This window comes from Brassica napus, unplaced genomic scaffold, assembly GCF_020379485.1.
Source record: "Brassica napus cultivar Da-Ae unplaced genomic scaffold, Da-Ae ScsIHWf_923;HRSCAF=1314, whole genome shotgun sequence".
Taxonomy (NCBI): Eukaryota; Viridiplantae; Streptophyta; class Magnoliopsida; order Brassicales; family Brassicaceae; genus Brassica; species Brassica napus.
The window spans coordinates 77,726-87,661 of record NW_026016960.1 but is presented as its reverse complement, the minus strand read 5'-3'; the positions used below and the strand labels follow the sequence as shown (position 1 = coordinate 87,661).

The window sequence follows — 9,936 nt, the reverse complement described above, 5'->3', positions numbered from 1 at the left end:
ATAAGAGATTTGTTACATATAGAAAAATGAATATCAGAAGAAATTACAGGAAATTTTTTATTTTTTTTTGTTTTTTTGTTTTTTTTTTTTTTTTTTTTTTTTATTTTTTTAAAAAATTAAGTTTTTTTTTTTTTGTTTTTTTATTTGTTTTTTGTTGGTTTATATTTATTTGGATTTTTATTTGTTATTTTTTTTAAAACGATATATATATATTTATATATATATATATATATATCTTAATATTAATAATTATTAAATAAGAATTTCCACTTATATGATTTTGTAACCATTTGTATCTTTTCATAAGAAACATTTTAAACATGGATCGCATAATTTGAATGTGAGAGACTTTAACAGTTTAAGTAATTTATAGTCGTTTTTTTCTAATTAGAGAGATAACATATACAGAAAAATATAAAATTTATTATATGATTAATGTGGTTATTTAAATTATTTTAATAGTTTAAAATTAAATAAATATGATAGAAAATACACTAATCTTATCAAATTTTTGTTATTCAAAAAATCATTAATTGTTATATATATTTAACTACATCAGGCAATTTCGTAACTTTATTTATGAAAATGATAAAGAACATTAGTAATGAATTTATGATTAGTTTAATAAAAAAACTTATTATATATTTTGATGGACCAATATATTCTTTGATAATTCTAAGAATCATTCTAGTAGTGACATGTTGTTACAAAAAAAATGTTAATGTTCTCAGTTAATATATAAGGGATGCTACTTTTTCAGTTAATATATAAGGGATGCTACAAATATTCTTCATCCACATTTATCCCCATATTTTTTTATCTTAAATTCATGCCACCCTACGTAAACATGGTAAGCGGTATATTAGCTTTACCAAAATACACAAAATTAATTGGCAAGAAAATTGTTGACCAAGAATTGCGGTATTTTATAATCATATAGATCTTAACGAAAAGTTAAACTTTACCATCATCTTAAGTAAAAAAAATTATTAGACGTTTCATTTTTTAAAATATGATATCAAATTGTCCTTGCAAATCACGTTTGTTTACAGTACCTCAATAATGAATGGGTCAAAGTCAATTTGAAATCCTTACTAAGCGGGAATATTTTGGCTGGTTTATTGTAATCAGTGAACCGTGAACACATTCTAAATTGTTGTTTTCAAGCTTAGAATTCAAGAAATTTAATATAAAGCTATGAGAACGTTACATTTCTTAACGTTTTTAATAAACTCATTGAGTAAAATTGAGCCTCAGACAATCGATGAATCTTCCTCATACACATACAAACTATAATCATAATGGTGGACATATGTGTTTTCAAGATAACTCATATGAACACACATGATGAACATATGAACGTATTGTTAAATCGTGAACATATGATTATAATATCTATGAACCGTGTGAATATTGATTACGGTGGTAACATGTGTTTCATTAATTTAATGTGTCGTATGTGATTACCTGCCTCATACTAATATTTGACCAATATAAATAATATGAAATACTGTGTGTGAAATAGTCGTATGGTGAGCATATATATAATTATAGTTATTATTAGTACTTTGTATGACCAATGGCATTCAGGTAAATAGTCTAGCAATAGATGTCTTGTTAGTTAAATGTTGTGAGAGAGCTTATGGTGGTGACACCTAAACAAAAATTGCATTTTTGTGAATATGTTACACATTTAAGGTTATTCTTTTAAAATGTTTCCCTATTAATAAGAAAGGGATTCCATTATAAATAGAAAGGAAGACACAAATCGAGAATGAATTTTCCTAAAAGAACTGCTTTTGTATGTTGTGTTTGCACATCATTTAATTAGTTATGAACACCTTGTCCAAAGGTAAATAGAATATGAAACTTATAAATAAAGTTCAACCAACGCTAGAGTTTATTGACAATTTAAAACATATAAATAAATAAACCATTGATAAAAAAGCAGAAAAGATTAATTCAAAAGAAAATATCCTGATATAAAAGTATACATCAAGATTCAAACGAGATTTGCTGCATCACGTTCCATATCGCGTGCAATAGCTGCACCACGTTCCATATCTGTGTATTGTTAAGAAAAATTTATGTTGGCACTGCGAAAACGTGAAGGAAACAATAACAAGCATGAACAATGATCAAGAGTAAAATTTTATTGATCACCCTTATATATGTTGTTTGTAATCGGAAATATAATCGGAAGTTAGGTTAAATTCTTTCAAATCCTGAAATATGAAAAATCTCATCTATATATGGTATAGACAGTTTTAGATTTACAATAGATTTTTTTTTTTTTTGGTGATAGATTTACAATAGATATGTAAACCATTTACCTTGCCAAAGCAATTACAGCTGTTGAAATGATCCAGAGACAAACAATTGATCTTGTTCCTTTTTTTGACGTTGCAGTCTAATTCAAACATCAAAATAACAATTTAGATAAAACACTTTAATATCATTAGTTTCTTAGAAGAGTTTTGGCATTTTGTAACTGTGTTTTGGATGCAAAATTATTTTTTATGAAATTTTACAAAAATTGGATATTTTTTTATATTGTTGACAAAAAAGATTCGGCTGTAAAATGTATCAAATTACTAAAAAATTCTGTTTTAAATTAAAAATTTCTAAATAATCAATTTGGTTTCATAGTTCAAGAACATATAATTTATTTTAAGTAAAAACAATCATCAAACTTATATTTACAATAAAAATATCAACAATGTAGTTTTTAGTTTCTAATTCCTTTTAGTTCAAACTATATTCTAAAATTAATTATAATAGTATAACTCCAACATGTAAAACTAAAAAAAATATAATAAAAGATTATTTCGAAGTTTGGTAACAAAACATAATTTCACAATATAGATGAAAAACATCATTTAACGTTTGGAGGTAAAATGAAAAGTCAGAGTTTATAACTCATCCACAATTTATAGAAGTGTCAAAACGTTAAAGAAAAAAATGGTGTAGCAGATGTAATTTACTAGTCTAAGATATGGATTTTGCAAGATTTACATGCATGGGCTAAGTTACTTAAACTAGTCTGAGATTTTCCTCATTATTGTGTTGATTAATATACCATGTAATTTAAATCACTACTGTATTATTAACTTTGGGAACTTGGGTCTGTTCACAACTTCAGTCTTGATAAAGTGAAGCTATCTTTTATATACTAATGAGTGGTTATAAAGATACAAACACATCAACATCACATTCAAATCCTGTTTTCTTCTAATAGACATCTTTTTGATAGTCAGGTTCGCAGAATTCTCCTCCAAGATCATCGCATGCCTCTGCGGCGAAAACACTGTATCCAAGCACAAACAACACACACAATCAGAAGTTGAAAAACGCAAGCTGAGAATCTGAGTGTAAATAAAGGAAAGTGATCTTTACGTTTTGGGGTTGTTGTACTCTAGGTATTCTCGGTTTACCGACTCTGAAGCCACGGAACGTGAGACGGGCTTTGTTTCAAGCTTGACTTCAGGGGAAATGTCAGCTGAACATGCATATCCGCTGATCACTTCACATGCTTCGGCTGGGAAAACACTGACCATAGATATGTCATTGAGTCAGTCAATGAGAGAAAAGAAGCAAAAAAAAAGAAGAAGGGAAGTGAAGGACTTACGAAAGGAGGGAGTCATAGTCAACGGTGAGAGGATCAGAGGTTGTAGGAGATGATGTGTTTGGTCTCAGAGATGAGAGTCTTGAAGCTTTAGTGTTGGTGATGGTCTGAGGAAGAAGAATAGTTAGCTTTGGAGAAAAAAGTGGTGAAGAAAGAGGAAGAATGGTTGGTTTGATACACAAAGCTCCTTGCATTTTTTGTTGTTGTTAGGAGATTGGTTTAGTGTTTTGGATATTATGTTTTGGAATATTTCATGGTATATATGTAGAGCCAGAGCAGAAGAAGAGATATTTTCCAAAAGGATAAGGTTCGGCTTTGCTGTATGTGACTTGTGAGAATGAAAATCAACGGAAGCTTATCCTCCCCTCTTGGAAGATATTTTATCCAACCTTTATGTGTTCTCTGAGTCAGCAGAATCAATAGTTGAGTCTTATACTTTTGTCATAAATGGTGTAAACTATGCTACACCTTTATAAGTTACATGGATTCAAAAAACAAAAGAAACAAAGCCAACGTTTGCTCACAACATTGTCTTTATTCAGGTTTTCTTAAAAGCAAAGCTTATACATACAAACCCCTTCAGTACCGGCGTACACTGGTTGTAGACAGAAGCACCCGACTCTGTTTCTTCCCTCTCTTTCCTGGCTCTTTGATGGCTACAGGTGTGGTCGGTGTTCTTGATGTTACACTAGCGAATGATGTTGTGTTCGTGTTTCTCGCACCTGCAAAAAATGTTGAGGTCATTAGTGAATCCTAAAGAGAATTTGCTGAGCTAAACCAGAGGTTACCTGTGGTTGCGTTTGATACTTCACTGTTGCTGCTGCTGCTTTGAATGTTTCTTGGTTCGTTATTCAGGTTGGGGGAGTCGTGGCCAGCAGCGAAACCGAGCCTTGTCACGTGTGAGAAGGAACTTCTCTCTCCGATGGTTGGAGGGCTTGACGATACTACTGGGGCAGAGTTTCCAAGGGCTAAAACAAAAAGCTTTTCTGATTAGATCAGTAAAACCTTGTACGTAACCTGAAATCAAATTAAGAGACGAGAGGTCACCTTCAAAATCATCCAAGGAAAATGAAGGATCGTCACCATAATAGAACTGCCCACAACTGGCCATCAATGGTGCAAGCTCTGCAGCTGCGGCTACTTCAGCTTTTATTTTATCTTTTCGCTCCTAAGAAAAAACACAACATCATATAATTTCATAGCATGATTTTATAGCCTAATCAAATCAAATACTAACTATAGGAAACAAGTAAAAGCCGATGGAAGTTGGAATCTGAAAAGTAGTTAAAAAGAGCAATACCTTCCTAGCACGTTCTTTCCTCTGCTTCTCACGCTTCTTGATTTCGTCCATAAACGGAGCAAATGCTTCAGGAGGTAATGATTCCCTCATATCAATCTCACATATCTGAAAATGTTATGAAAAAGAGGATGAACCCCATGGAGAATATGTAAGATAACTAAGGAGAAGCCCAAGGGGAAAATGTACCTGAAATGTCGTAGTTAAAGAAAAATGACTCAAGAAGCGGTAGCGTCTCCTTATCGCTTCTGACTGGGTGACAGTCTCCATTTCCACTATCTTCCCACTCACTCTGCCGTTTCATAAATTGAAAATCAGAACTCTAATATATCCACAAATTCACTTGCATTCACTCTAAGTCTTGGCTATCACACTAAATAACATTTCATTAACTGAAAGGCGCTATACACCATACACATTAGAACCAGCATCCAAAACCCATGCATAAATGATTAGTCAATGAAAAGATTCTTGACTTTTACCTTGTTGGAAGAAAGTCATTGCTTCCATAGTGGTGCAGAAGGCATTTCATATTCAAAGAGTGAAGGATAATATGCTGTCCATCAACGGACTGCATAGGGAATAAGATCATGTTTTATTGAGCGTTGTGGTATGTTTCTTTATCAATAAAACAACCAAGATTGTCGACAGCAAATAACACTTGATTTCATCTAATGAAGTGACCAGCATATAGCAATAAAAAATCAGCATGCAGCTGATACTTTTTTTTTGCAAACACAAAAGTATCCATCAGAAACTGGTTACCTGATAAAAGTTGTACGCATCATCGTTGTCCTTTTGATCCTTGCTGTCATTTTGGTGCAAAAGGGGCCTTTTACTCCCATTGTCTGAGGAGGGCATCAACGGTGCATCCTTTTCTACAAGAGAGTGACCATCATCACAACTCTTTTCCAAACTAGACTGAGATTCCTCATCTGACTTACCAACTGAAGATTCTTCAGTTGATTTATCTTGATCGTTAGAGCTGCTGATTGTTGCTCCTTTAGCCAAGCTAGGTGCTTGATAACCAGCTCGAGAAACATCAGGAGGTGAGGAAGACGGTACATGACTTCTAGGCTTCGCGCTTGGTTTGCAACAATTAGAGAGCCTCTGCTCCTTCCAATACAACTTCCTCTCCTCCAAACGCTCCAAAGCAGCGTTCACATATAGGTGCTTCTCCAAGTCGTCCACGAGCCCAGGATCTGCTCTTGCAATCCAACCGTCTAACTCAGAAACCGCCTGTCTGACAGAGAGATCAACATCTTGCGTGAACGTGAACTTTGAAAATGGATCAGGAACGTCCGAGTCAATCTCGTTCTTCCTTGTCGGAGCAAAAGAGTCTTTCTTGCGAGTCAGAAGTATAAACTCGATGGGATCTCCAACAGAGTACTGTTTGACGTTTTCGATATAAACGGTGTACAACTCTCTGGGAGAAATCATCACAAAGCACAGAGGACACCTCTTGAAGCACTCCGCCTTGTGGTTATCCTCACCGATCAAAAGGTACTGCAGAACACAAGGGAAGCAGAAGATATGCCCACACGAGGTTATCTGCGGACAGAGAGGATACTCCAAGCAGATAGGGCACTGCACAGGAGACGGAGTGGAGTACCTCACGCAAATGATATTATCCCACTGCAGCATCTTATCAGGATCCATGGAATCAGGAGAGTGATCACCAGTGTCCAACACAACGAACTTGTAATTCGCCTGGAGAAACAAGTCCTTGTTATAAGGCCTCCTCCTGTGCATTTGCCTTCTCTGAGGTGGAGGAGGAGGCCTGGACTGTTGGGGAGAAATGGGATCATACTGAAAGTTCAGTAAATGGTTCCCGCTAATCATATTAGCCCGTCTACCAGTTGGATTGTGATGAGAGGAGACTCTAGGAGAGTTGGAGGGTCCAGTAGCATTGTGCTGCTGCTGCACATGAGAAGAAGAAGAAGAAGTAGCAGCTCTAGTATTTCTCCCTCTAGACCTATTCCTTCGAGTATCATATCGAAGATGGTCATGTCTATCTGCACTAGGTGGGGAAAAGCTCTCCTTCCCTGCTCCAATTTGCGTTATCTGCAACATAGAGAAAACAATGAACGAAATAAACATACAAAGCAAACTAAAGGAGTTCCACAGTATAAAGTAGAAGCCTCATCAATGTAACTGTACCTCTTTGGAAGATCCATGGCTATGCTCCTCCTCAGCTGCAGCAATCGGTTCTACAGTTAACGACAAAACCCAAAATCAATCTAAACAGCAAATCGAAAATTAGAACAGATCAAAGATCAAATTTTTAAAGAAACCCTAAACAGCAAATTGAAAATGAGAGCAGATCAAAGCTCAAATTTTGAACCAAACCCTAAACATCAAAATCGAATTCGCGTTCCCCAATGTCAAAACCCTAAAAAAAAGAGGGCAAAATCGTTTAGCTAGATAATCAATTTTCCCTTTACCGCGAGAGCCACTGGAGAAATCAGAAGTTGGGAGAGATGATCCGGCGAGGGTGAGGGATCCAATTCGAGAGGAAGGAGGAGGAGACACGAGAGAGCTGTTGCCATGCTCAGAGCTAGGGTTTAGAGACGAATTCGAAGGAGGAGGAGAAGATTCGTGACCTTGGATATGCGTAGGAGGCAAGATGGACATGAAAATTTTAGGGATGACAAAGTGAGTTATCGCCGGCTCAGAGCCACAGCTTCTTCTGATTCTTTCTATTCACTTTTTTTGATTCTTCTATGGGCAAAAAAAAACATGTCGTTTTTTTCTTTCTTTCATATACAAACCAACACATGTATCCGACCCGAGTCTGGAACCCGACGGGATGATTCCTTCCTACGCGGGTGGATATACCGAATCTTACATGATTACTGTAATACCCTCGGTTTATTTTGATTTTTTATACTTTTGGTGTTTGAGCCTAAACCAGAAAATATCCATTTCATCTTCAATGCGTATATTTTCAATTATATGGTTGTTTGTGTCATCTGCAGAAATATAAACTTCTCACAAATAAGAATATATGTGAATTATTTAATTGAAACATTTCAAATCTAGTGAACATTTGCTCATGATTTTTCCTCAATTATGTAATTATTTAATTTGTATAATCCAACTTTAGATAAAAGTCTACTAAAATGCGATAGTGGGGCTGAGTTAGGCTGAGCCCAACCCAAACAAGTAAAAGCCCATTACTTGATTTAAATCTATTTGGTGGTTCTGTTTACAACATACACCATGCATGAAGAACCATGGAATGATTTGTTTTCCCTCATTAAACCAAAAAAATTCACAAAGACATTACAATGATTCATTTAAATTAGGTACTAATGTATGAGCTGAGAATTAAAAATTTATTATACTTATCAATATAAAATTTCTAACACATCTTCATGAATTGCTCAAGCAATTGAACTATTAACAACACACCCTCATGACATTATGTTGATTTGTAACATAAATCAATTCATTTACCATGATGAAATGAGTCAGATAGTCATTAAATCTCATCATTCAACAGTTATATATAAACATATCCCCCCCACCAAAATAAAAAAGAAAGGCAAAAATGGGATTTGAATGTGTTTGTTTTCATGATCTCTCAAACAGACCTTTAACATAAACCATGCCTTTCTCACTAAGCAGAAGCTCCTTCCTCATCTCTTCAACTTGCACATCATCCCCTTGAACCACAATCTCATCCAGTTTCCCTTTTTTTCCCACCATCATCTTCACCTTTATCTCCTCCTTCCTCGACGCCTTCTTCCAGTAATACGCTCCTCTGCGCAACACATCCATCATCATCATCAATCATTCACAACAAACAGCTTCAGGGACAAATAAAGAGAGTGGAACCTTACGCGAGTGGACTAAGAATGGTAATGAAGAACCAATTGTTTCCAAACTCAGGCACCGTAATGGTTAGGACAAGACCCACACTTGCTAAGCTTATACACGTACAGAACGTGAGCAGAGCAGCTTGTCCTCTACTCGGAACCATTGTTCCTTCAAACCTTTTTTTCACAATCCAACAACAATGTCAGCAACTAAACGCAAAACCCATTTAAAAAAATCAAAACTTTTCTTCTAAATTAGCCTTACGTGATTGTTTCTCCTCGATCGGTAACATTAAAGTTCTTCCTTGTGAAGAAAGAAAGAATCTCTCCAGCAACTTGCTTTGGCTCCTTCTTGATCCCTTCGCTAACGAACGTCTTTCTCACTATCTGAAACAAAAGTCTCAACCATTCGATTCAGCTTAAGAAACTGGGAACCGTGGGGGTGAAGTTAGGGTTTAGCAATTCGATAAAAGTTCGAACCTTTGATTTAACAGAGCGTTTGATGAGAGACCAAAGACCTGGAACTGAGATAACGAACAAACCCAAAGACGTGTAGTAGCTAGCTAACGAGTAACCACCACCAGTCTCCGACATCAACAGTAATGAACTAGGGTTCTGTTCCCACCATTGATGAATCTGAATCGCTGAAGAAGATACAGCAGAGAGAGGCTCCACAACCATGGCGGTGACGACGGGGGAGACTCTGTTCCGCTTCGTCTCCCATCCCCGTCTCCGCCGCCCTTTGATTACTACATCTCTTGAAGTCACCCATGGACAAGATAACGGCGGAGATAACAGCTTCGTCGCCATTGTCGAAAGTCAAAAGCTTTCTCTTCGGCTGAAAAAACAGCTTTACGTGATCGTGTGTGTGTAAATGAGTCTATCCATAATCGTGTGGTTCTCATTTTCTAATTTAAAAACAGATTTTAATTTGGATTTATGACGTCATTTCAATAAACATAACCTCTGTTTCTAACTTTCTGTTAAGACAAAACTCCGTTTTTTCCTTTTTCTTCTAATCAACAGTAATAATGTTTTTCTTTTGTCGTTCGTCACGTCAAGATCTGCAAGGTAGATACATGAGACCCACCATCATTTACAAGTTCACCATATACGGAAGAAGAGTCTTTATCATTAGATCTTTCCTTCCGACACAAAATCAGACCATAACATGATTCGAGTTCTCTTTGGCA

At 35.5% G+C, this 9,936-nt stretch overlaps 3 protein-coding genes across 5 annotated transcripts; all 3 read right to left on the bottom strand.

Moving 5' to 3' along the window:
- Window positions 1-1,877: 1,877 nt before the first annotated feature.
- Window positions 1,878-3,889, bottom strand: LOC125606673 (light-regulated protein 1, chloroplastic-like). Of its 2 annotated transcripts, XR_007337955.1 has the most exons (4): window positions 3,629-3,889; window positions 3,397-3,549; window positions 2,334-3,307; window positions 1,878-2,064 (listed from the first exon to the last, which is right to left on the bottom strand). XR_007337955.1 is itself a non-coding variant. In XM_048775595.1 (3 exons), exons 1-3 carry the CDS (start codon window positions 3,817-3,819, stop codon window positions 3,232-3,234), a joined length of 420 nt encoding a protein of 139 aa, XP_048631552.1. In that variant the 5' UTR covers window positions 3,820-3,889; the 3' UTR covers window positions 1,878-3,231. The 2 variants fall into 2 exon arrangements, 1 of the variants encoding a protein (XP_048631552.1); XM_048775595.1 differs by having other exon boundaries at window positions 1,878-3,307.
- A 152-nt stretch (window positions 3,890-4,041) lies between these two features.
- Window positions 4,042-7,669, bottom strand: LOC106402282 (RING finger protein 10). Of its 2 annotated transcripts, XM_013842997.3 has the most exons (10): window positions 7,367-7,669; window positions 7,083-7,132; window positions 5,867-6,986; window positions 5,688-5,800; window positions 5,405-5,493; window positions 5,112-5,214; window positions 4,926-5,030; window positions 4,673-4,793; window positions 4,414-4,593; window positions 4,042-4,347 (listed from the first exon to the last, which is right to left on the bottom strand). In XM_013842997.3, the coding sequence occupies exons 1-10, from the start codon at window positions 7,554-7,556 to the stop codon at window positions 4,205-4,207; spliced, it is 2,214 nt and encodes a 737-aa protein (XP_013698451.2). In that variant the 5' UTR covers window positions 7,557-7,669; the 3' UTR covers window positions 4,042-4,204. The 2 variants fall into 2 exon arrangements, with proteins under 2 accessions (XP_013698451.2, XP_013698445.2); XM_013842991.3 differs by having other exon boundaries at window positions 5,688-6,986.
- Window positions 7,670-8,383: 714 nt separating this feature from the next.
- LOC125606672 (protein COFACTOR ASSEMBLY OF COMPLEX C SUBUNIT B CCB1, chloroplastic) lies at window positions 8,384-9,622 on the bottom strand. Its single transcript, XM_048775594.1, has 4 exons — window positions 9,224-9,622; window positions 9,009-9,130; window positions 8,768-8,920; window positions 8,384-8,688 (listed from the first exon to the last, which is right to left on the bottom strand). The coding sequence occupies exons 1-4, from the start codon at window positions 9,551-9,553 to the stop codon at window positions 8,499-8,501; spliced, it is 795 nt and encodes a 264-aa protein (XP_048631551.1). The 5' UTR covers window positions 9,554-9,622; the 3' UTR covers window positions 8,384-8,498.
- Between the last annotated feature and the right edge of the window lie 314 nt (window positions 9,623-9,936).